This window comes from Natator depressus, chromosome 3 (assembly GCF_965152275.1).
Source record: "Natator depressus isolate rNatDep1 chromosome 3, rNatDep2.hap1, whole genome shotgun sequence".
NCBI classification, from domain to species: domain Eukaryota; kingdom Metazoa; phylum Chordata; order Testudines; family Cheloniidae; genus Natator; species Natator depressus.
In genome coordinates this window covers 40,535,208-40,562,172 of record NC_134236.1, presented here as the reverse complement: position 1 = coordinate 40,562,172, position 26,965 = coordinate 40,535,208, and the positions used below count along the sequence as shown (strand labels likewise).

The 26,965-nt window shown below is 39.9% G+C and overlaps 1 protein-coding gene across 2 annotated transcripts in view; it reads right to left on the bottom strand.

The window, feature by feature from the left end:
- Window positions 1-26,965, bottom strand: part of SH3YL1 (SH3 and SYLF domain containing 1) — a 106,865-nt gene that overhangs the window by 14,929 nt on the left and 64,971 nt on the right. Inside the window, exons 6-9 of one of the 2 annotated variants that reach the window (XM_074947751.1) lie at window positions 24,362-24,490; window positions 21,614-21,776; window positions 20,679-20,751; window positions 17,999-18,055 (exon numbers count right to left, since the gene is read on the bottom strand). In XM_074947751.1, the coding sequence (XP_074803852.1) occupies window positions 17,999-18,055; window positions 20,679-20,751; window positions 21,614-21,776; window positions 24,362-24,490 (422 nt within the window). The remainder of the gene's footprint in view (window positions 1-17,998; window positions 18,056-20,678; window positions 20,752-21,613; window positions 21,777-24,361; window positions 24,491-26,965) is intronic. The other variant, XM_074947752.1, reaches the window with a different exon arrangement.

The following is a 26,965-nucleotide window of genomic DNA, read 5'->3' as shown; positions in this document are numbered from 1 at the left end:
TAAAACCTTTAAAAACTAAGTACTTTCCAGTGGTTAACTCCCGAATGTTTACTAAATGTGTACACATGTCACTAAGGCTTATGATAGATATGCCACATTATCCCTCTGTGTAAGGATCTTCTAAAACAAATATCTATTAGTCACTTTGAGCTGGCTTGTTGCTTTTACGGGTTATAATCTGCTATAAATTGCTCCACATATTACTATAAAAAGGAAGAAGATACTACTATATAGGTTTGTGTGTGAACACTTCTACTTCCATCATGAAGTGCTACTGTTTGATTCTGACATATATTTGTCCTTTCCTCGAGGGTAGATTTATTATTCTAATAATATTACGTTTTCCATAATTCTCCTTTTTAGTCCCAATTTAATATGCAGTTTACCCAAATACAGACATATGTCCTATTTAAGTGCCTATATACATAGGTACAAATTAATGTTATGAATATCAATAATTTTATTAATATATTAAGTAGTGATACTAAATATTTGATTCAACTTTCACTGAATTATTGTTATTAGTAGCTAATCATCATCCTATTTCAAAAATGTCTGCTCTGCTGCACCTTGAAATTATACAACAAAGATGACAAATTTATTTACAAAATTAAATGGAACCAATACATCTCCTATTCCTCAGTAAACTGTAGTCAGTGAGTAGCAACAACAGAGGAGAATGACAGAAAAAGGTCTAGTTAATATGCCTACTATACATGGCATGGTTTCGATTTTTATATAGCACTCTGTAGGCCTAAATCTATTCTCATACTTATGTTAATCAGAAGTAAATACACTGAGATCACTAGTTTTTTACAACCAATATAATTCTATTGTACATGAGAGAAAATTCAGGCCCATCATTTTTGAAATACCTACCATCCTTGATTCTATAAATAGGTACATCCTGATCATGTTAACAGCCTCTTTCTGAATACTGCACAGACCTAATCTTATGAATTCTCATTCACAATTCTGTTTAATCAAAATGCCTGTGTCCCCCCCAGCTTAAGAAAAAGATATGCTGGATTTTTCAAGTGTTTTGGACTTTTCCCTAAGATCTCTAGAAAACCAGTCTTCTACTATAGTGATTACCACATTTCTGATCCAGATAAAATTGCTTAAATCTCAAATAGTCATCTAAGCTGCACCTGTTGCCATGCAAATGTATCTGCATTTCAATTTTGACCAGTCTTAGTTAGTACAATTTGAAGCCACCATTTAAAATTTCTTGGTCCAGAATGGAGAGAGAAAAAGCCATTCCTCTCAGAGTAACACTGCTAAATTGACTGTGTTCTGTAAAGATGAAAATTCTCAAGGGCATGCCCCCTCAGGATACAAGGTGAAACTCCAGATATCACATGCTACAAAATCTGGTGCAAAACAGGCACTCCCTGGCATTTTTTGCTTTGAGGAGGCAAAAGACTTAGGTAGAGTGGACCTTAGCCATGTTTGTGATCAAAATTCTGAAGTCCTGTGAGGAGACTGCCAGCAACACAGAATTTGCAGACACTTGCGTCTCTCCCATGGTGGCCTTTGTCACTGTGAAAGTATTTCTACAGTGTGGAACAAGATGAATGAGAATAAATAGATGAACACTGGATCCCTGGTTAAATCTCTTCCCAGTCAGCTCTGAGACTTGCCAAGACAGTGCCAGTGTTGTCATACATAGGATAGGTGAGCTGAAAATAAATGCTGGAGCAAGTGAAATAAAAAGAGTGTCATCTAGCCCCTTGTGGAGAAAGCCTACTTTCGAATTTCAGGATTTCTGGGAAAAGAGTATTACTGTCTCTAAGGTTCTAAATACAAATGTTGCCTATATCAAACTTGCAATGTACTTCATCAACACCACCAGTACATGTAGTTTGAGGTATTTGTGAATGGAAAAATTACAATGCTCTCAAAGATCCACATCACATGTGGTCTTCCCTCTGAATTTGCCCAGTAGCATCATCTAGGAGAACCATTTCAGCTATATCCCAGACACTGTGATGTCTGTGAATAGACTTGATCTTGACAAAAAATACAGAAAGGCTGCTGATTTTGAAATAAAATTGGTTCAGAGTAAATTTAAAGAACAAGTGGCTACTAACTGTAATTCTTCATCAGGCTTTTCAAAATTTAAATGCCAGTGATTAGAAGCTATTTTCCCCAATAAATGCAATTATGATTTTCACCACCCCAAGCACAGTAAATACCAGAACTTTCCAATCCACGTGTAAAGTCATGATCAGGATCTTATGACAATGGAGGTTTTCCTGGAAGGTTTCAGGATAACCAGACAAGTCATTTGTGAGATGCCAGAGTTCCAAATCTGAGGTGTAATTTGCTTTTGGGGAAGCTTCTGAAGCCCCCTCCCCTTTTTTTACTTTGTGTGTCAGGGCTCGTCTTCGCTACTGGGGTAAGTTGGCCTAAGTTACGCTACTCCAGCTATGTGAATAACGTAGCTCGAGTCAACGTAGCTTAGGTCGACTTACCCTGGTGTCTTCACTGCGCTGCGTCGACAGGAGACATTCTCTAGTCGACTTACCTTACTGTTCTCGGGGAGCTCTGCCTTTGATTTAGCTGGTCTTCACTAGACCTGCTAAATTGACACCCGCTGAATCAATTGCAGCAGCGTCGATCTCCCCGGTAGTGAAGACAAGCCCTTAGAAACAGTTAGGCCTACAAACTCCAGATTTGTTGGTTTCTGTTGGCCTTAATGAGCATTGACTAGTATCAGACAGTGTGGGGCAACGGATTATAAAACTAACTTGTAGTCTGGGAACCTTGTATGCTGCCAGTGAACTTCCTGAGACACACAATGTTAAAGGAGACATTAAAGCCATGTGTGTCTTTGCATACTCACAACATATGGACTTTAAAATACATATTGAGCCTGCATCAAATCTGGGATTTCAGAGACTAGTGAAAGGCTGCTAAGCAAAGAAACAGACAAAGAAAAAAACTCTTCAAACATGATGGTCTAGTGAATTGAATTTAGGGCTGGGAGTTCTTGAATTCTAATCTCTCCTCTGTCACTGAATCATGTTGTGAATTTAATAATTTTCACACTGACTGCACTTTATAATACTTATGTAAATTTCACAAATATCCCTTTAAAATAGTAAGTATGCTTTCTATTTTACAGAAGGGAAACAGATTAAGAGGTTAAGTAACTTTGATTAAGTACTGCACAACATTCTGATTAAAATATAACATTATACAATATCAATAAAGCACATATTAGATGGATTAAGTACTGGCTGACAGTAAACTTGTCTATCTGGCACTCTCCTATGGCTCTCACCACACCCCTCTTCCGCCTTATACCATTTGTCATCCTCTTCCTTCCCTCATTCTTATTACCATCAACAGTCTACAGCCCCCACAAGCTCTACCTTCTCCTCTTTCCTCTCCAAACCAATTTCCCCAGTCCTTCCACCAACACAAATCCAGATCTCACATCCACTCCCTCCTCACCTCTGGAGACATTTGTCCCAACCCTGGCCTTCTCTGGTATACGAGTCATTTCTCAATCAATTGTCTCAGGTAATGATGTGAGCTACGCATGATCTTTTTGCTCATTACATCTATTACCAGTTTGATTCTGTTCCACAGTATGCTGCAGAACACCTTTCTGGGACATGAAAGTAGTATTATTTCTTGCCAATTATTGCACACCAGTTGGGTGACTTTCTTTGGTAATTTACAGATCACACCTTTCTTCCAATCCTCTGGGCAGAGTTCTTTCTCCTAAACAATATTACACAGTTTATGTATTTCATGTTCCACTGTTTCCTCACCAGCTTTATACATTTCAGCAATGATCTTGAAAAGAATCAAACAGAATCCTATTTCTGTTTCTGAAATTTCTAACAGTGAAATGTTCAATTCTTCACCTACTTTTCATCCATTAATTGGAATTGTTGGCTCTAGCTGGTTGAGCATGTCATTAAAATGTCCTCACCCTTGTTTCTTTTGTTCTGCTTTCATTGTCAACAATTTTCCATCCTTCTCTTTTCCAATACCACTGTAACTTGGGACGATGATGACAAGTGCTTTTACAACTGAAAGAGTTTCTTTGGTCTTGTCTACACTACCACAGCAAATCGATCTAAGCTACGCTACTTCAGTTACGTGAATAACGTCGCTAAAGTTGACATATCTAGATCCACCTACCGCAGTATCTATAACGCGCTGTGTCAACGAGAGACACTCTCTCACCAACTTACCTTCATTTTCTCGAAGGGGTGGGGTACAGAAATTGATGGGAGAGGGCTCTCCCGTCTATTTAGCATGTCTTCACCAGACCAGCTAAATTGATGGTGCTGCTGCATCAATTGCAGCAGCACCGATATAACTCCATAGTGAAGATGTGTCCTTAGAGCAGGGGTTCCCAAACTTGGTTCGCGGCTTGTTCAGGGTAAGCCCCTGGCGGGCTGTGAGACACTTTGTTTACCTGAGCGTCCGCAGGTATGGCCGCTCGCAGCTCCCAGTGGCCGTGGTTTCACTGTTCCTGGCCAATGGGAGCTGCGGGAAGCAGCACGGGCCGGGCCACTGCTTCCAAGTTTGGGAACCCCTGCCTTAGAGTCAATACTCACTGATGCTTCTTTGGTTTCTCTTGCTTTTTTGTCAAGCGAATCTTTCTTACTTTTCTGACATAACTCCTTTATTTCCTTGTCTTTCTCTATGTGCTCCTGTTGCAGTATGCATTGCTCTTCTTGTAGTGTTACCTGGGCTTGCAGTCATCTAGCATTCCCCCAACTCCTCCCTATCGGTCAGTCTTTCTGATTTCAACTCCTGGTCTCTCTTCTTCTCCTCGCAATCTTCCACACTCACTCTCTGAGACATCAACTTCCATATAGATGATCCAGCCAACTCTTAGATACACATTTCCTTGCCATCACCTCTTAATTCAACCTGCAGCCTTGGTTCAACTTGCCCACTCACCAAAAGGGCCACTGACTTGACTTCATCTTCATCAAGATCAGATCTCTCTGATTTCTTTGTTGCTGAGTTGCTGATCTTATTTTTTTCACTGACAACACCAAGTAGGAAAGTGCTAATAAAATTTGCTGATGACACGAAGCTGGGAGGCATCATCAATACAGAGGAAGACTGTAATATTATAAAAACAGACTTGGATGACCCAGAGGACTTGAGTAACAGAAACAGGATGGAATTTAATAGCGTTAAGTGCAAGTTCATGCATTTAGGGACTAACAAAAATATGCTATAAACTGGTGGCTCATCAGCTGGAAATGAAAATGGAGGAGAAAGACTTGGGGATATTAGTCAATCACAGGATGACAATGAGCCATCAGTGTAATGTGGCCATAAAAATAAAAGCAAATGTGATCCTAGGATGTATCAGGTGAGGTATTTACAATAGAGACAGGAAGTATATTAATGCCATTGTGCAAGGCTCTTGTGAGACCTTGTTTGGAATACAGTGTACAATTCTGGTCACCCATGTTTAAGAAAGATGAATTCAAACTGGAACAGGTGCAGAGAAGGGCTATTAGAATGATCAGGGGAATGGAGAGCCTATCCTATTAGAGGAGACTAAAAGAGCTTGGCTTGTTTAGCCTAGAAAAATGAAGGCTAAGGGGGAATCTGATTGCTCTCTAGAAATACATTGACGAGGAAGGAGGGGAGAACACACCAGGGAGGGAGAAGGGCTTTTTAAAATAAAGGACAATGTTGGCACAAGAACAAATGGGTACAAACTGGACACGAATAAATTTAGTCTGGAAATTAGGTTTCTAATCATCAGAGGAGTGAGGGTCTGGAAAGGCTTTCTAATATGAGTTGTGGGGACAAACAGCCTAACTAGTTTTAAGATGGAGCTTGATAAATTTATGAATGAAATTATATGATGGGATTGCCTGAGAAAGGAAAGGACTGGATTTAGTGACACAGGAGGTCCCTTGAAGGCCTATATTGTAAGATCTTTGGGCCATGGCCATGTTCTGTTTTTGTACAGTGCCTAGATCATGACTAGGGCTCCTAAGCACTACACTAATACAAATAAAATCTCAAAAAAGTTGTCAATGGGGAATCATCATTGACTGGGGTATTTCTAATGAGGTTTCTGAAGGGATTGGTTGAAGGCCCAATGCTATACAGTCATTTTATTAATGATCTGGAAGTAAATAAAAATTACTGCTGATAAAGTCTGTGGATGACAAAGATTGGTGAAGTGATAAATAATGAGGAGGACAGGGCAGTCATACAGAACAATTTGGATTTAATACAACCAAATCCAAGGTCATACTCTAGGAAAAAAGAATTCAGGCCATACTTACAGAATGGGGGGACAATATTCTGGAAAGCAAAAGGATTAAAAAGAATTTTGGGGTCATAGTGGACAAACAACTGAACATAATCTCCCAGTGCAATGCTACAGCAAAAAGAGCTAAATCCTTGGATGTATAAACAAGGGAGTAGTAAGGATGAAAGTGATTTTACTTCAGTACGTGGCATTGGTAAAATCTATACTGGAATATTGTGTCCAGTTCTGGTGCCCATATTTTAAAATAATGGTGAAAAATTGGAGAGGGGACAGAAAAGATCCACAAACATTTATTTGAGGACCAAAGAATATGCCTTTCATTGACAGATTTAAAGCTCAATCTGTTTATTTTATCAAAAAGACGACTGAATAGTGACTTGATTCTAGCATCTTCAATGGGAGAAAATACTGGAAACTAAAGGGATCTTAATCTAGAGGAGAAAAGCATAAAAAGAACCAATAGCTGGAATCTGAAACCAGACAAATTCATTAAAAATGTGTGCTTTATTTTGAATAGTGAGGGTGATTAATTAACCATTGGAACACACTGTCATGAAAACCTGGATTCTCCCTTATTGAACACTTACAAATGCATAGCTGGAAACCAGTCCCATTTACCTGTTTGTTAGCACTATCAAAATAACTATTAGAGTTATAACAATGTGTTTAGTGTTTAGACTTTATGGAATGCTTGTAGGATGCTACATGTATTATTCCTACTTACAATATCTGTATCCCATATTATAAAGTAATGTTTAAGCATTTGCTCTGTATGTAAGAGAGCAGTATAATTGCTCAGAGAAACTGGAGAAACTGGAGAAAAGCGTGTTGAGTGTCTTTGGGTTAAGTTTAGAGGCGAGAGCAACAAGGGTGATGTCGTGGCAGGCATCTGCTATAGACCACCAGACCAGGAGGATGAGGTAGACGAGGCTTTCTTCAGACAACTAACAGAAGTTTCCAGATCACAGGCCCTGGTTTTCATGGGGGACTTCAATCACCTTGACATCTACTGGGAGAGCAATACAGCAGTGCACAGACAATCCAAGAAGTTATTGGAGAGTGTTGGGGACAACTTCCTGGTGCAAGTGTTGGAGGAACCAACCAGGGCCAATGCTCCTCTTGACCTGCTGCTCACAAACAGGAAGAATCGGTAGAGGAAGTAGAAGTGGGTGGCAACCTGGGCAGCAGTGACCACGAGATGGTCAAGTTCAGGATTCTGACAAAAGGAAGAAAGGAGAGCAGCGGAATACGGACCCTGGACTTCAGAAAAGCAGACTTTGACTCCCTCAGGGAACTGATGGGCAGGATTGCCTGGGAGGCTAATATGAGGGGAACTAAACAGCAGTTCTGCAGAAAAGGACCTGGGGATAACAGTGGATGAGAAGCTGGATATGAGTCAGTAGTGTGCCCTTGTTACCAAGAAGGCTAATGGCATATTGGGCTGCATTCGTAAGAGCATTGCCAACAGACTGAGGGAAGTGATTATTCCCCTCTATTTGGCACTGGTGAGGCCACATCTGGAGTACTGCATCCAGTTTTGGGGCCCCCACTACAGAAAGAATGTGGACAATTTGGAGAGAGTCCAGCAGAGGGCAACAAAAATGATCAGGGGGCTGGGGCACATGACTTATGAGGAGAGGCTGAGGGAACTGGGTTTATTTAGTCTGCAGAAGAGAAGAGTGAGGGGGGATTTGATAGCAGCCTTCAGCTACCTGAAGGGGGGTTCCAAAGAGGATGGAGCTCAACTGTTCTCAGTGGTGGCAGATGACAGAACAAGAAGCAATGGTCTCAAGTTGCAGTGGGGGAGGTGTAGGTTGGATATTAGGAAACAGTATTTCACTAGGAGGGTGGTGTAGCCATGGAATGGGTTACCTAGGGTGGTGGTGGAATCTCCATCCTTAGAGTTTGTATGGGCCCAGCTAGACAAAGCCCTGGCTGGGATGATTTAGTTGGTGTGGGTCTTGCTTTGAGCAGGGGGTTGGACTAGATGACCTCCTGAGGTCTCCCCCAACCCTAATCTTCTATGATTCTATGAAAAGGAGTCCAGGAGAGCTGGCTGTATTTTAAAGAAGCCTTATTGAAGGCGCAGGAACAAACCATCCCGATGTGCAGAAAGAACAGCAAATATGGCAGGCGACCAGCTTGGTTTAACAGAGAAATCTTTGGGTGAGCTTAAACACAAAAAGGAAGCTTACAAGAAGTGGAAACTCAGATATATGACTAGGGAGGAGTATAAAAATATTGCTTGAGCATGCAGGGGTGCAATCAGGAAGGCCAAAGCACAACTGGAGTTGCAGCTAGGAAGGGATGTGAAGGGTAACAAGAAGGGTTTCTACAGGTATGTTTAGCAACAAGAAGGTGGTCAGGGAAAGTGTGGGACCCTTACTGAATGGGGGAGGCAAGCTAGTGACAGATCTGGAAAAAGCTGAAGCACTCAATCCTTTTTTTGCCTTGGTCTTCACAGACAAGGTCAGCTCCCACACTGCTGCACTGGGCAGCACAGTATGGGGAGGAGGTGAGCAGCCCTGAGTGGTAAAAGAACAGGTTAAGGAGTATTTAGAAAAGCACAAATCCATGGGGCCGGATGCAATGCATCCAAGGGTTCTGAGAGAGTTGGCTGATGTGATTGCAGAAACATTGGCCATTATCTTTGAAAACTCGTGGCAATCATGGGAGGTCCCGGATGATTGGAAAAAGACAAATATAGTGCCCGTCTTTAAAAAAGGGAAGAAGGAGAATCTGGGGAACTACAGACCAGTCAGACTCACCTCAGTCCCTGGAAAAATCATAGAGCAGGTCCTCAAGGAATCAATTTTGAAGCACTTGGAGAGGACGGTGATCAGGAACAGTAAAAATGGATTTACCAAGGGCAAGTCATGCCTGACCAACCTGATTGCCTTCTATGATGAGATAACTGGCTCTGTGGATATGGGTAAAGTAGTGTACGTGATATACCTTGACTTTAGCAAAGCTTTTGATACGGTCTCCTACAGTATTCTTGCCAGCAAGTTAAAGAAGTATGGGCTGGATGAACGGACTATAAGACGGATAGAAAGCTGGCTAGATCATTGGACTCAACGGGTAGTGATCAAAGGCTCCATGTCTAGTTGGCAGCCGGTATCAAGTGGAGTGCCTCAGGGGTCTGTCCTGGGGCCGTGTTTGTTCAAAATTTTCATTAATGATCTGGATGATGGGATGGATTGCACCCTCAGCAAGTTTGCGGATGACACAAAGTGGGTGGGAGAGGTAGATATGCTGGAGGGTAGGGATAGAATCCAGAGTGACCTAGACAAATTTTGGAGGATTGGGCCAAAAGAAATCTTATGAGGTTCAACAAGGACAAGTGCAGAGTCCTGGACTTAGGACAGAAGAATCCCATGCACTGCTACAGGCTGGGGACTGGTCTGCAGAAAAGGACCTGGGGATTACAGTGGATGAGAAGCTGGATATTAGTCAACAGTGTGCCCTTGTTACCAAGAAGGCTAATGACATATTGGGCTGCATTAGTAGGAGCGTTGCCAGAAGATCGAGGGAAGTGATTATTCCCCTCTATTCTGCACTGGTGAGGCCATATCTGGAGTATTGCATACAGTTTTGGGGCCCCCATTACAGAAAGGATGTGGACAAATTGGAGAGAGTCTAGCGGAGGGCAGTGAAAATGATCAGTGGGATGGGGCACATGACTTATGAGGAGAAGTGAGGGAACTGGGTTTATTTAGTCTGCAGAAGAGAAGAGTGAGGGGGGATTTGATAGCAGCCTTCAACTACCTGAAGGGGGGTTCCAAAGAGGATGGAGCTAGGTTGTTCTCAGTGGTGGCAGATGACAGAACAAGGAACACTGGTCTCAAGTTGCAGTAGGGGAGGTCTAGCTTGGATATTAAGATAAACTATTTCACTAGGTGAAGCACTGGAATGGGTTACCTAGGGAGGCGGTGGAATCTCCATCCTTAGAGGTTTTAAGGCCCAGCTTGACAAAGCCCTGGCTAGGATGATTTAGCTGGTATTGGTCCTGCTTTGAGCAGGGGGTTGGACTAGATGACCTCCTGAGGTCTGTTCCAACCCTAATCTTCTATGATTCTATGTAACTATAAAAATGTTTGTTAAGATTGCAAATTCCCTACAGTCCAGGGAAAAGCATTACTAAGTGTGAAATATAAGTTTACCCCAGGAGGTGTTATTTCCTGCCCACCAGGAAAGGCTACTAAATCGAAATTGGCCATTGTGAAACAAAGACTTTGTCAATTGCTCCCCACATCCCTCATGAAGAGGTTATGTGCGGACAGCTCACCCCATGACCTTGGATTCTGGGGTAATGACAGACAAAGACAAGACAAGAAGAAAAAAAAAGGACAAGAAGAAATTGGATCTTTTATGCTGTCTGGACTCTGAGGGGCAAAGATTCCTAAATATAAAGCAAGAGATCCCCATGCTGCATGGCATGGGTCAGCCCTAAAGGACACACAGAGCTGCTTATTATAGAAGCTGATAATAAACCTATGACTGTAATTCATTTGTGTATGTATGTTTCCTGTTTTAACTTTGTAAATAACTCTACTATTTCTTTTCTTAGTTAATAAATCCTTACTAAGTTTATTACAGGACTGGCTACAGGCATTGAGATCTAAGTACAAATGACCTGGGGTAAATGACTGGTCCTTTGGGTCTGGAAGTAACCTGAATATTTATGAGATTTTTGTGTAAAGTGACCATCTATCACATAAATTCAGCTTGCCCAGGTGGCAAGATAGATTGGAATGCCCAAGGGGACTGTCAAACTCTGTGGTGAGATTGTTATAGTGCTTTAGGAGTTCACACTTTTTACTGCATTGATGAAACATAATTATAGAACATACAACCAGTTTGGGGTTTCTGCCCTGCTTTTTGACAGTCTGCCCTGAGGCTGACACTCATTCTCATTAGCCACTCCAGATGATGTGACAGCCTCTATAGAATACAGGAGGTATTGTTTCATGGTGTCTGTGTATATAATGTCTTCTGCAATTTCCACAGTATGCATCCGATGAAGTGAGCTGTAGCTCACGAAAGCTCATGCTCAAATAAATTGGTTAGTCTCTAAGGTGCCACAAGTCCTCCTTTTCTTTTTGCGAATACAGACTAACACGGCTGTTACTCTGAAACCTGTCATTAATATCTTCATAGTGCTGTGAAATTGTAAAGCAATTGGTGAGATGGTATTCAGTGTGTATTTAAAGTTGTAACTAGCTTTCTGTTTCAAGTAAGATCTTGATTCCCCACTTCTATTTTGCGCAAGTCTGTACAAGTCTACCTGAAATATTCTTTGTATGACAGAACAGCTTAAAAATCCAATCCAATCGAAGCCAAAATGAGGCCACTATGCCTCGACCTTGTTCCAGTTGATCTTTGAGCTCCCTGGACTAACACAGCTTGGGGGAGGAAGGCTCTGAAATTATTCCCTTTTCTCCGCTATCCCAGCTGTTCCCTGATGGTTTCCTAACTTGGAAAATAATCACTTCAGTCTGCCAAGGCAAGAGCCAGTCCTCCCCAAGTAGTCTGAGTTGGAGCACAGAAGTCTGAAAACAACTCCAGCTTCAGACCCCATTCCCTCCCAAATTTCAGACCTCAGTGCACTAGTGGGGACACCTGACCATCACCAGCATGAGAACCCCAGCCTGATACATGTGAGATCCTGCTCTATTATCCTTTCCTTCATGTGTTTCTTTCTATCCCCCACTATCTTTCTCCTGTCCTATCTCTCGGCTTTTCGCCAATGTCAGCCCTATACACACCGCCTGAGGTTCAGTGCCGGTGGTAAAATTAAAGTGGCCTTCTCTTCACTGTGTTTTTAGCTCAGGATCGCTCATATGCATTAAAAACAGATTTTTTAGCAGTAAAGAGAAGCCCTAAGGTTGCTGAAGAAACCCTTCAGATGTCGTTTGTGCAGTTGCAATAAAAAAGCTAGTGCGTGAAGGACGATTGGAAGCACTGGTAGGTCTCTCATAAGCTCAGGAAGACACCTGGGGTGTCAAGCTGGAACACAAAGAAATTGAAAAATCCCCTCTCTACAAATCTCTGCTTCTAGTAGGGCAAGGAGGCACATGTGGATGTTTGGTCCGTTGGCCTACGTGCAATTACAAGATCTCTTTTCTGATCTTATCTCAATTATCTCCAAAGTATTCTACCCTCATAGGGTGGAATAGGGTGTTAACAGTTGAGGATGTGAATCAGAAACACCAAACTTCCCATATCATGGCGAATGCTTCCAAAAAGCAAAAAGACTAAGGAGGAAGTTAATGGTCTCATCATATGAACTGTAATTGATCATCATATTTGTTTCTTAGCTACCTGGTAGAGTAAAACATGCTACTTTGTGACAGAGGGGGTATAGGTTCTTTTGCAAGATGGCAAACAGGAAGCAAGACAACAAACAAAAAAGGTAATATGTAACATTTTTCAAGAACAACATATTTTTAAAAAACTAAAAGATAGAGACTCAAAGCTTCTTTTTGAAAAGTCAGATTAAAATCAGTGACTTCTTCCAGTAGATGGAGAACTGGTTTCTGCCAACCACAATGGTATTTGCTAGGACAGGGAATTTCAAAAGACCCTAAGGGAGCTGTATGGCCAAATCCAAGAGATTCCTTTGATAATCCCAGCCTATTTAGTTAATAATGGTACTACTGTGATGTTTTATGTTCAGAGTTGTAATAATTCCTAGTGATTTACAACAGTTTAAAGAAACAGGCACTAAAATATGTAATATTTCCCATTTCTGATAATGTTTAAAATCTTCCTTTGGAAACACCATTTACACTTTAGTGCATTAATCTAAGAATTAGTCTTGACAGAATTGAGCTGTATAAAAACTCAGTCTGCTCTGCTTGCATATGAATCAAGTATCACAGTATCAGTTTAGAGACATGTTTTTAATTTAATATTCTGTCTTGGACTTGAAACAGATTATATAACTTTACTCATCAAGATAACTCAGAAGGTCTCCATAGTAGATAATTAAAAATGTCTCAAACACAAATCAAATTCTTCTTTCATGTAACATCACAGAAGTATAAAATGTTTCAACTCTTCTGTTACTTTTATCATTTTGTTTTGCAATTAATCCCTTCCTACTGATGACAATGGACATACTGTTGCTATATGCTAAGGTCCAGTATTCCAGCAATAATGTTTATGATATCAAAAAATCTAAAACATGGCTTCTAGAGGATTCATTTTATTTCTACTTCTATGTGTTGTCTACAAATTATTGTAGTTTTCTTCACTGGCAACAGAAGAGATTTATGTTAAATGTTGAAACCATATAATATTACTTAAGGACCTGAATAATACAACAACAGGCCTTAACCCTGCAATGGTAACTTGGTAGCACAGGCCTCTGCTCCTAGGTGGGGTCCTGTTTAAATCAGTCTTGGCACTACACATAAATACAGGGGTCAGTGCTAAAAGACCAGGTTGCAGGATCAGGGCCTTAGTCTTAGCAGCAATTTTCTTATGTGCCACTTATCTCTTTACTACAAGAATAAGATATCAGCATTTTAGAGTTTAATGACAGAAAATATCTACAGTTTTCAGAGCTGCATAATACCTATAAGGCTGCAGATATCCTGGATGACAGGACTACTATGCAAGGAAAATTGGTCTGCTGAATAGGGCTTGTCTACGCTGGCAAGTTTCTGTGCAGTAAAGCAGCTTTTTGTGCTCAAACTGCAGACGTATGCACACTGCTAAGGCACTTTGTGCGCAGAAACTCCTCATTTGCAGAGTTGCAAAAAAACCACTTCGACGAGAGTTGTAAGACTATTTGTGCAGAGGCTCTGGCGCTCTATTGCCAATGTAAATACTTGATTGCTTTCTGCTCTGTAATTGGCTTCCAGAGCTGTCCCATAATGCCTCAAGTGACCGCTCTGCTCATTGTTTTGAACTCAGCTGCCCTGGAGACATGCACCCCTCCCCTTTCAAAGCACCGTTTCTGACAGCCATTGCGTGCTGTGCTAACCTGTTATGGAACACAAAGCAAACCACTAATGCAGAATGCTCATGCTGTTGAACACAGAGGCAGGTGTGTGTGTGTGTGTGTGTGTGAGTGAGAGAGAGAGAGATTGCTGTGCAGAGAGCCCAGGGAAGGAGGCAGGGGCTGATGTCGGGTTTTCCCCCTCTCCCTGCCTTAGGAATGATTGCTTTCTGCTGATGTCTGAACTTACAAGACAGCATGCTGACACACTCTGTCCCCCAAAACACAACTCTCTCTCCCCCCTATACACACACACACACTCTCCCCTCCCCACACACTTCAGTTGAAAAGCAGCTGGCAATGTGGTAGGATGCCCATGGAACAATGGGATTGAGAGACCTCCATCATGTGACACTATGCCTTCCCCATGAGGCATTGCAAACCCTTCCCAAAGCACCCTGTGGCCAGTTGCACAGTGGGATAGCTACCACAATGCACTGCTCTCTTTGCCATTGCAAGAGCTGCTAATGTGGATGTGCTCCAGTGTCACAAGAAGCGCAGTGTGGACACGCAACAGCGGTTTAATTCCAGCGTTTTAATAAAAGTGGTATAACTTATGGGGCAAAACCTTGCCAGTGTAGACATACCCTAAGACAAAATATCACCTACCCCCAACTCCCTCTCCACTTCAGAAGAGGCAGAACTGAAAGTTCTATTTTAGCAGCCTGACTGTGACAAATGTTTGTCAGGTCCCAATGTTTCTAAAAAGGTTAGAGAATGTGTGATGTTTCTGTGGGTTTCCAGAAACCAAATATTACAGAAAAAAGTAGAATTTTCCTATCTTTTTTCCACCTCTGTCTTTTCCCCTGTGTGCATTTCTCTCGTTTGGTTTTCAGAAGTAGGACTGGATGTTGCCAATGAAACCTGACACCTATCTCCTAAATTGAACACTTTTCCCCAACGAGTATATGTATTACTATCAGAAATTACAAGAAATAGCTTTTCCTTTTAAGAAAACTACAAACAGAGAGGGCAGAGGTGAAGGAATAAGGAAGGTGGTTAAAATGAAGATTAAATATTTTTAAGTATTATAAGTTTTAACTTTTTTTCTCTTTTTGTGTGTTTAAAAATGCATCGTGTTAATTTATTAATGATTTGTGCACATGAGATAACATAATTGGGACATTGGTCAAGACCTTGGGGTTAAATTAAATCATACTTCGTGGATGTTTTGAACACCACAACTAATTTGTTTTTGTAATGGTTTTTAATGTAACTGGATCATTGTAGTTATTTTTACTTGTAAATTTTTAAATTGAAAACACATTGAAACATTCTGGTGAAATCTTTTAATTTTTTTTAAGCATTGTGTGTATGTGAGACAAATGTGTATGTTTATGCAGTACCAAAGTTTTGGGTCTGATCCTCGCACTGACCAACACTTACTGTCTGTATAAAACTTCATGGTTGACAAGCAGCTAATGTATTTTATAGATCAAAAAGCCTATCCAATTTATTTGAATAATATTATATTTCACTGCCTTGCAAAATAGTTTGTGGACCTTATAAGTGGTTTCAGGGGATCAGTGCAAACTTGCTTTTTCCACTGGAAGGGTGAGACATACTTGGGGAAACAAAAGCCACATGGGCTTAAACATTCTCTGAGTGAATTTACCACTTTGTCCATAAGGTTCTGCCAGGTGCAGAAGAAAGGTTAAACTGTTTGGGCTTCAAAATTAGTTCTAATGATCTGTGATGGCAAGCTCTCACAGTACAAACTCCATAAACTACAAGTGGTGCTGGGTGCCACAGAATCATAAATGAGTTAGGCATGAAAATGAGCCAGGCCCTTGTTATGACCTCAAAAAACTTGACAGTCCAGACCACAGCACAAGTGATCTCTGTGTTACACCAAAAAGCAGATTTATAATCTCAAACCACTGCATAATCCTGTGAAAGGATGTAAATGCAATGGCAAACTAACCTTATGATGCTAATCAGATTTGACCATTGTGGGTGTTTGTTTATTTAAAACAGGATTTACACTACTTTGTGCACAGAGAAGAGAGGTAGACTTGGTCAAAGATTATTATGTCATAGTGATCTCCTTTGCCTCATTAAGGTGGTATCATTAAATACAGTCTGACTATTTATAGGACTGAACATGTATATTGAATGGGGGAAAAGGATTTTTGAAATGTAAGAAGTTAGGACACAAGGAGACAGAAAGGAAGGTGAGATTCACCTGCTGTCTGAGCATAAAGCCAGGGAACAAGATAAAGGTAAAAAGAAAAGGAGTACTGTTAGGATATAGATATTCAGGCCTGTCTGTAAAGGCCTATACTCTAAGAATTTAAGTGTATTCTTATCACTTGGCTAGTTATAGAGGTACAAAAGAAAGAATCAAAATAACTGTCTGCTGGTGTAAGGGCCTTCTCTTACTGTGACAGTCTGAGGCCCTGTGCTTAGGCTAAGGCCTTTGGCTAAGCAGCAGAAGCAGCCATAAGCTAGGAAGCGAACAGTCACATCCTCACATTCCAAACTAGTCACATTGAAATCAGGTGCTATTGGGCCGTTAGGAATACAATCCTGTCCTGATAATGCCTATCGCCTCCAGAGAAAGAGAAGTGCCTAGAAAATGTAAAAGGAAACTTAGTTTGATAGCATCCTGTCTGGCAAGAACTCACTTATCAATAGCTGGGATGTGAAATCCTCACTTCTGTATTGTCTTGTCATTATAGTTCCCACTTTGCTATTGTTTGTCTGTATAATCTCTGTCTGGTTCTGTGATTGTTCCTGTCTGCTGTATTAGTAATTTTGCTGGGTGTAAACTAATTAAGGAGGTGGGATATAATTGGTTACATAATCATGTTACAATATGTTAGGATTGGTTAGTTAAATTTCAGGAAAATGATTGGTTAAGCTATAGCAAAGCAGAACTCAAGTTTTACTATATAGCCTGCAGTCAATCAGGAAGTGAGTGGGTGGGTGTGTGGGTGTGGGGAAAATGGGAACAGGGAATGTGGGTGAGGAAATTCAAATCATGTTTTGCTAAAGGGGGAAATGGGAACAGGGAATGGGGGTAAGGAAATTGGAATTGTGTTTTGCTAAAGGGGGAAATGGGAACAGAGAATGGGGGTAAGGAAATTGGAATCACGTTTGGCTAAGGGCAGGAATGGGAACAAGGACACAGGTGTAAGGCTCTGTGGTGTCAGAGCTGGGAAGGAGGACACGAAGGAAGGAAACTGGAATCATGCTTGCTGGAAGTTCACCCTAATAAACATTGAATTGTTTGCACCTTTGGACTTTGGGTATTGTTGCTCTCTGTTCATGCGAGAAGGACCAGGGAAGGAAGCGGGTGAAGGAATAAGCCCCCTAACAAGTACTAGTGGCACCTTAGAGACTAACCAATTTATTTGAGCATAAGCTTTCGTGAGCTACAGCTCACTTCATCGGATGCATTCGATGAAGTAAGCTGTAGCTCATGAAAGCTTATGCTCAAATGAATTGGTTAGTCTCTAAGGTGCCACTAGTACTCCTTTTCTTTTTGCGAATACAGACTAACACAGCTGCTACTCTGAAAGATAAAAGTAGATGTTTATAAAACATAAAAAAACCAGAAGGAAATCTTGATTTGTCTGGATAATAAATATAACAAAGGGATGCAGCACAGAATTTTTTTAAAAAGTATAATGTTTTCCAAAATATTGCCATGCGGTCTCACACCCATTGCACGTGGCCTTTATAAAATAAATTCAAAATGTAGTACTTACCCTCCGTGGCACGGTAATTGGGAAGTTCAGGATAAAGTTTGTGTGGATTTTTTACAGCTGCAGAAAAATGTAAATAATTAATTCATATAACATATCAATATAGGTCAATTTACTTTGTTTTCCGCTCTTGTAATATATGTTCAGTATCCACAAAATTATTGTAGTTAGCCAAAAAGTGGTGGTGGAGAGCAGAAATAGCTATTTACAGCACTAGGACTGAGGAATGGAACTCTTGATTAATCTCTTTCCCAATAGAATAGGAAAGGCGCTTCAGGGGAAAAAAATATCAGTAGGAGCATCACATACCCTACTTGCTGTGTGGCACAAGGAAGACTAAAATAGAGTAAGGAATTAAGACAGTATCCTAGTGAAAGATTCATCTATCTATTTGAAGAGGATGATGAAAAGAGGCAGCCCATTGGGCCTAGACCAGACGAGATTAACTTCCTCCTAAAAGTCAGTAGTTTTTACAAGAAAACATTCCCCTTAAATAGGAAAAAAAATCCATCATACTGTTGGATCATATTAAAGAAGTTCTGTATTAAATCACAAATGAGTTTGATTCCCCATAGTTTAAATTCCAGGGTATTACTAATTAAGAGGTCTCTTGGTTTTTGGTACTGTTTCTCTCCCTCTATGTGTGAAACTTGCAAGCTGCTAATTGCGTTAGTACATTCTAAGACAGAGTCTGTTCTCAAAGCAATTCACAGAGAGAGAGACTCAAAGCAATACTCTGTAACAACAGAAACGGCACCCAGAGACTCCCCGCCCTTTTGTTGTATTAACAATTGTGATTAAAATAGAGATAGAGGATGTGTGTGGATAGATGCGTGGTGTGGAAAATAACTGAACGATCAGGGAGGTGCCAGCCTAAGAATCCAGTGTCCATCGGCTGAAGAAGGCGTCAAGTGGAAATAACCAGAGGACCCCCGGAGGGCAGACTGGAATCCACCCAACAGCCTCAAGAATGGGAGAACCAAAGAACAAGATAACATCTAGCAGCACGGAGCCGTCAGGAATGTGCTATCTGCTGATTGATTCAGCAACAGCATGATGAAGCAATTCCCATAGACTGGCATAGGAAGAAATTCCTATAAAAATGGACTCTAGAAAGTGAGAACTTTGGGGTCTGATTCTGCAAACCAACTTCCAGGAGCATCAGATGAGCATCTGACAAGGCCCTGCTCCCTCCTCATGTCCAGGCCACCTGGCCAGTGGCTTGGCATGAGCAACTCTAAGGCTGGTAACTATGATAACAACCTTGCAGAACCTCTGTGTGTGTGTATGTGTGTGTGTGTGCGCACGTGTATGAATGAATGTGTGAATAAATATGAGATTGAATGGAATGTTATAGCTATAACTAACTGCTTACTATGATTCTTTCTGTATTCACAATAAATGTGGTATTTTGCCTTTTTCCCTTTAATAAGATCCTGCTGGTTTTTATTTTATTGGTATAACAATACAAAGTGGACCATTATGTACCCAATTAACTTTAATATCCCTTCTGAGCTATTACATACGTGACTGTAAAACTGGCACTAATTTCTATATTAAGCTGTCATCTACAATATGTAGTAATAATACTGTCATAAATATAAAGGGAAGGGTAAACCCCTTTAAAATCCCTCCTGGCCAGAGGAAAACTCCTCTCACCTGTAAAGGGTTAAGAAGCTAAAGGTAACCTTGCTGGCACCTGACCAAAATGACCAATGAGGAGACAAGATACTTTCAAAAGCTGGGAGGAGGGAGAGAAACAAAGGGTCTGTCTGTCTGTCTGTATGCTGTTTTTGTCGGGGATAGAACAGGAATGGAGTCTTAGAACTTTTAGTAAGTAATCTAGCTAGGTATGCGTTAGATTATGATTTCTTTAAATGGCTGAGAAAAGAATTGTGCTGAATAGAATAACTATTTCTGTCTGTGTATCTTTTTTGTAACTTAAGGTTTTGCCTAGAGGGATTCTCTATGTTTTGAATCTAATTACCCTGAAAGGTATCTACCATCCTGATTTTACAGAGGGGATTTCTTTACTTCTATTTACTCCTATTTCTATTAAAAGTCTTCTTGTAAGAAAACTGTTGTTCTCAGATCCAAGGGTTTGGGTCTGTGGTCACCTATGCAAATTGGTGAGGCTTTTTACCAAACCTTGTCCAGGAAGTGGGGTGCAAGGTTTTGGGAAGTATTTGGGGGGAAAGACGTTTCCAAACAGCTCTTCCCCAGTAACCAGTATTTGTTTGGTGGTGGTAGCGGCCAATCCAAGGACAAAGGGTGGAATATTTTGTACCTTGGGGAAGTTTTGACCTAAGCTGGTAAAGATAAGCTTAGGAAGTTTTCATGCAGGTCCCCACATCTGTACCCTAGCGTTCAGAGTGGGGGAGGAACCTTGACAAATACAATCAGCCATTTTGTAGTGTCTGTTTAGTAAACATTATGTTGCATTTAGAAACTCGATAAAAGTACATTAGAAGTTAAAAACCATAAAAATTTCACCCATTATCTTTCATGAATCTATCCCAAAATACTTCCACTTTTTGGCAAATCAAGCTGTTATAGAGAAGTTACCATCTCACACAAGAAAAGGGGGTTGAATAGCATAAAAACATCAATACTCAGAGTATTTCTAATACTTTTCTTTCACATATAGCAACAATTTAACGTAATCATCAAAACACTTTCATACCTGCTGTTGCAGCATACACAGGTGGTTTACGTGATTGTGGCCTCGATGATGGTTTAACAGGTGGATCATTAGCCTAAAATAAATAATTTTAAAAATAGCAAAAATCTCTCCTCACTAACAGGTATAGGTTAATGTAACTGAAGGCCTGGAGATAGTCCAGAAGAAATTAAGAAGTACCCATCACATATTTCCTCTTGATGACATTACATTTCAAACTATAAAACTAAAGACGGGTTTTGATATAGCCGCACAATAATTCACTACAAAGTTATATGTGTAAATGATAAATGTTATTGCTTGATGTTTTAACAAAAAGGTGGAAAATAAATTATATATATTATAGTCTCTCTCAATAGCATCAGCTGTTACATCTAGAGAGATAATATTGCCTAGACATTGATAATGTCTTTTCCCATAATTCTCAGCATCTTCTCAGTGATTAAATATGATGGCCCAATCCAAGAGCTGTAATTTTGGATGGAAAACAGAAGGAGCAGAACACTCAACTGAAAAACCCTGGTTTGTTCCAAATATGCTTAAGAATTAACATTTTTCTTGAAGATCAAGCTGCAGCTGAAAAGAACATTTTGAATATTTCTGATTGTAGTGTGTCAAATACAGATATGTCTCTCTAAGTTGGTTGTCTTCTCGGAAACAGTGTAATGAAGAATTACATTGTTAGACTGGAGTATGCAAAACTTAATGTAATAGTAGGGTTCTTCTATGGAGGAGGTTCCCCTGGCAATACTGAACAGTGCGCTTGAGTAAATACAGTATACTCAAAGAAGACACCCTACCCTTCCATCAGTCAGCACTCAACATATCCAATGACTTCAATGTAATTGCCATCAACACAGCAATATTAGGATTAGGTCTAATTGTAGATGAAAGGATTTAACAACAGAGAGGCAATATGGAAAAAGATGTGTGCAAACCTTCCTTTGTTCCCTTGCTGCTTTCCTTGCATTGTTTTTCTGCTCCTCATTTTCATATTGTTCAGTAAAGGAATCCAGAATTTCATGCAGCTCTTCTGATTGAGTAAGACGAGGTACATCACCAAATAAAATGGCACTAGCTCGAATATCTTGACCATAAAATCTAGCACAAAAAATTATATCAGTTGCTTTAATCATCGTCTCATCTATACTTCTAGTTTAGCCTACAGTTTCCATTGCCATTTCAGTTGCCATTTCAACATGTTGTATAAATAACACTTACTTGATTTCTTAAACTGATTACCCATGAAGGAATGGCAGAAGTTGTTCAATGCTCAATATAAATTGAGAACAATAAAGTACAGGGAACAGACTTGTTTCCCTTTATTATTACTTCAGCTTAATTTTCACCAATATTTTGTTCCAGCTCATTTTCTACAGAAAAGCATGGTGGTGTGCAAAAAATGAAACATCAGGATTTTTTTGTGTGCGCGCACTAGCAGATGCCAGCTGCAGGATCATCTGCTGCACTGAAAGTCAGCATTAAACAAGGAAAGAGAACAGTGATTTCACAGAAAACAGTTATAGCTTAAAGGGCTTTTAATGTGGCCTTTTTAATATCGACCACAATAACTCTGGGTAACCATAGAAAACAAGTGGTACCAACTTGCTAAAACTCTTGCTATATTGTGATTACAGATTTTATTTATTTATTTAAAGAGTCCTTTCATATTAGAGCAAGAAGGAAAACTGGACTCTTGGTAATGTTCAACAGTATCTGTTTTCACAAATATGCCATAAACATTTCAGGGGATGTGTTATTTGTTTCTAAGCATGTACAATTAACTACTCACTGAGTGGCCTAATTCACAGACTTAGACTCCTTGAGTGGCCTAGTTCACAGCGTACACAAACCTTTAGGACCCACCCACTAGCATGGTCTGCCTGTTCCAATGGGAGACATATCCCTAACCTGTTCTTCTCCCTGCTGTGTGTGCATCTTGCTTTCTGGCCTTGCCTCGGCTGTACAAGGAGAGAACCTGCTCGCATGCGTCCCCGCATATCTTCTACATGTACTCACATAAGGGCCTGTCAAAACCGTGCTTTTAAGAAATATGAATTAATGCCTTTGCTACTGTACAGCTTAAAATTGGTACAGTACATTTGGGATTTTTAAAAACCTTTACTCTTATAAACAGCAATACTAGGATTGGAGATTTTTAGAAAAAGGAGACATATTCAATTTAAAATTTTAATAGTCTCCAACTCAGACTGGTTTGATTTTAATGCATTTTTTATCCAACTGGTCTGACTCAAACAAGATTTCAAACCTGTCAGAAAACAGCATGGAAAACCTCATTTCTTTGCATTTTAGTGTATCTTTGGAACCATGTGTTAAAGCAAATGTATAATTTTCTTGGGAGGAGGGATAAAAAATAAAGTATTTTGGAAAGATTTTAGTTTTATCATATTATCTATGTATAATTTTGATTTTACAGTATTGCTATCATCTTAGAAAGCAGCTGACAATAAAGTTAAAGAAATCTAGTATGTGTATGTTTACAACAATGGCACCAGAATGGAAAAGAATTTTAAGATTTAGAAAACTGGACCTAAATCTCCCATCAATTCTGACAGTTTTGATAGCAATGGGTAAAACAAAACAAAACAAAGAAGCAGCTCTTGAACATCTTTAGTGAGGCTCTAAACCACAATCCCTAATTTATTTTTAAAAAGACACTGAACCAGATATCTGCCATTCCCTGCCAAATCTAATACATCAGAAGTTCAAAAACTTCTTGTTTTAATGAAAAAAAGACAAATAACTCACATAAGAAATAAACTCTTGGCATGGTGCAGTGGAATAAATGTTCATATGGAGGCAATATAATTTCAATACTCAAATTCCACCATTAATGCTTCTGGAGATACCATGGGCCCAATTTTGCTTTCGATAATCACCTGCAATTTCTACTGAAATCATTCCAAGGATAGAATTTGTTCCACTGTACCAGTGGTAGGCAACCTGCGGCCCAACAGGGTAATCTGATTGCAGGCTGCAAGACATTTTGCTGACATTGACCGTTCACAGGCATGGCCCCCCGCAGCTCCCAGTGGCTGCGGTTTGCCATTCCCAGCCAATGGGAGCTGTGGGAAGCGGCGGGCCAGTGCAATCAGTTTACCCTGGTGGGCTGAATGCGGCCCGCGGGCACTAAGTTGCCCACCACTGCACTATACCAATATATATCAAATATTCACCCATTAACCCTGAAAGTACAGTAGACATTTAAAGTATCTGAACAATGAATTACCTTACCCTGATTTGTTTATAAATTAGGGAACTGGCTGTGACCTCAACACAACCAAAAGTAGTACATCAGAGCATCTCAATTCTACAAAGTTAACTATAAGATTTATTTTGAATATTTTCCTAAAAGTCCATCCCACTAAAATTCCAGTGTAACCCATTTGATGATGCAGTACAAAATATGGAAGAAACACACATGAACAATATAGATTAAATCTCAGGAAAAACTTCCTAACTGTAAGAACAGTAGGACAATGGAACAGATTGCCTCGGGAGGTTGTGGAAGCTTCTTCACTGGAGGTTTTCACAAAGAGGCTGGATAGTCATCTGTCTTGGACAATTTAGACACAACAAATCCCCCATCTTGGCAGGCAGTTAGACTAGATGACCCTTGCGGTCCCTTCTAACTCTATGAGTCTATGATTTTGAATCCGACTTACTTGCGATTAGTTTCTTTCCTTTCAATTAAACATGTTCCTTCTAAAGATACCCCTGCAAACAACCCTCGCGATTTGCAGTATGTATAGACAGCAGCTGAGCTTCGTACGGCAACATCACCTTCTAAATTTCTACAAAAAAGAAAAAAGTTTGCATGGCTCTTATCAACATGCTATTGTAACAAGAATAGCAATTGACAATTGCTCATTCTAAATTTTACAATTCTGGCACAATGATCAAATTATTTCTGACAATCTGCATTTCTGATTGTCCAATTACTTTGCTACAACTGAACAAATGCATTCCTTGCTTATTTTCCACATCTGGATTTTGAGGGGGAGTAAAAAGTAAAAGTGAAAGTGCACTATGGATGAGAAGTACCATGTGTAGGGAAATAAAACAGTAATTAAATTATCCAGTCTCTCAGACAATGAAATAAAGAGCCATTTTGGAAATGTGATAAAATTGTACAGAAAGATGGCCATTTTCCTTTTAAAAATATAGATTTTCAGATTTAAGCTGCAGCCACATGTTCACCTGTAATGTAAGTATTTTTTACCTATAGGTTGTAAGTAGCCTTTGATTCATGTCTATCTGTTCCTTTTCCCTCTGATCAATCCTATTATTTCCATTGAAGATTTTAAAAAAATGTAAACCAGTGCAATATAAATTTAAATTGATGTGTTTTTAAAATATTGTCAGACAACTCAATGCATTATACTACTTCTATTTTAAAGATAAAATAGCTATTTTCCATATTATACATTGTTTGAACTGCAGTTTTCTAGAACGCTAATCTTTAGGCTGTTGGCATACAACATTTTTTGCTATGCTAGGGAGCAGAGCAGTAAGCAGGAATTTTGTTTTGCAAGGGAGTATGTAGAAACATAGGAATTGCCCTATTGTCTCTGGTCCAAGGTCCATCTAATCCAGTATACTGTCTCCAGCAGTGGCCAGTACCAGATGCTTCAGCAGAAGGTTTAAGAACCCTGCAACAGGAAATTCTGGAATAATCTGCCCCCCACATTAAGTCTCAGCTGAGTCTTTAATATTTAAAAATCACTTAAGCCCTGAGGCATGAGGTTTAACATCTCTTCCTCAAAATTTGCTATCATTAATAAGGCAACTCTGGATATTCTTGATATCCATTAAAAATATTCAATTCTTCTTGAATTGGATTAAATTCTGACTTGAACAACTTTGTAAAGCCGTGATTTCCAGAGTTTAATTACATGTTAATGTATGAAAAAAAACTTACCAGTTTTGAATTTATCTTTTAATTTTATTGAATATCCCTTTGTTTTTGTGTTATCAGACAAGTTAAACAAAAATTCCTGATCTATCTTCTCTCTACCATTCATTATTTTATATACTTCTACTATGTTCCCTCTTATTCACCTCCTTTCTAAGGGAAGCAAACCAACCTTTTAAGTCTCTCTTCCTATGAGAGCTCTTTTTATGCCCTTGATCATTCTTGTTGCTCTTTTCTGAACCCCTCTAGTTCTGTAGTATCCTTTTTGAGATGGGGTGACCAGTAGGGTAAACAGTATTCCAGGTGACGTGACATTAGAATATTCTCTGTATTATTCATCATCCCATTCCTCATACAACCTAGCATCTTGTTTGCTTTTTAGACCACATTAGCTGCACATTAGGCAAAGGTCCTAACTGAGCTGTCAACAATGATGCCCATGTTCCTTTCCTGGACTGATACAGTTAATTCAGAACTCGGTTAACGTGTATGAGTAGTTTAGATTTTCTCCTTCAATATTTATTACATTTTATTTATCAACATTACATTATTTATTATTTGTATTATTGTAGCACTTAGCAGCCCCAGTCATGGACCAGGACCCCACTGTACCAGGCTCTGTATAAGCAAAACTAAAAGATCCGTGCCCCCAGAGGTTTTCAATCTATGCATAAGACAAGAGACAACAGGTGGATACAGACAGATGGGCAGAGGAGTACAAGGAGACAAAATAACATTGGTCAGCACGATACAGGGTTGCAGTCTCATTTGTTTGTACAACTTTAGCTATTTGCTCTTTGAAATCCACTTTGGCCCTTCTAATTTCCCCTTGTGTTTACTGCCTGCTATAATTTATGCTCCTGTATATTAGCTTTACTAGGGTCAGATTTCCAGGTTTGAAGGATTTCTGTTTGAAGAGACTCTCGAACCTTGCAGTGAAGCCATATTGGTTTACATTCCTTGCTGTACACTGTCTTTTAACAGCATGCATGTCTTCCGAGTGCTTATCTTCATTTTAGATTTCAGAGTGGTAGCTGTGTTAGTCTGTATCAGCAAAAAGAATGAGGAGTACTTGTGGCACCTTAGAGACTAACAAATTTATTTTAGAGTTAGCTCAAGGTATAGCTCAAGTTTCCCCCCATAACATGACTCCCATCCACACAAAAACATCTCTAGCTCAAGACAGGTGGTGGTTTAAACTTGAGCTAGCTGCTCTGTCAGGAGGTGAAGGTTGAAGCTCATGTGCTACTGCTGCTCAAGCGAGTAACGCAGTGGCAATGCAACAGCTGAAGCCACAACAACTCATCGGGTGTTAGTCCATTCCCTCTGCTAATCTAGTCACTTTGTATAGCTC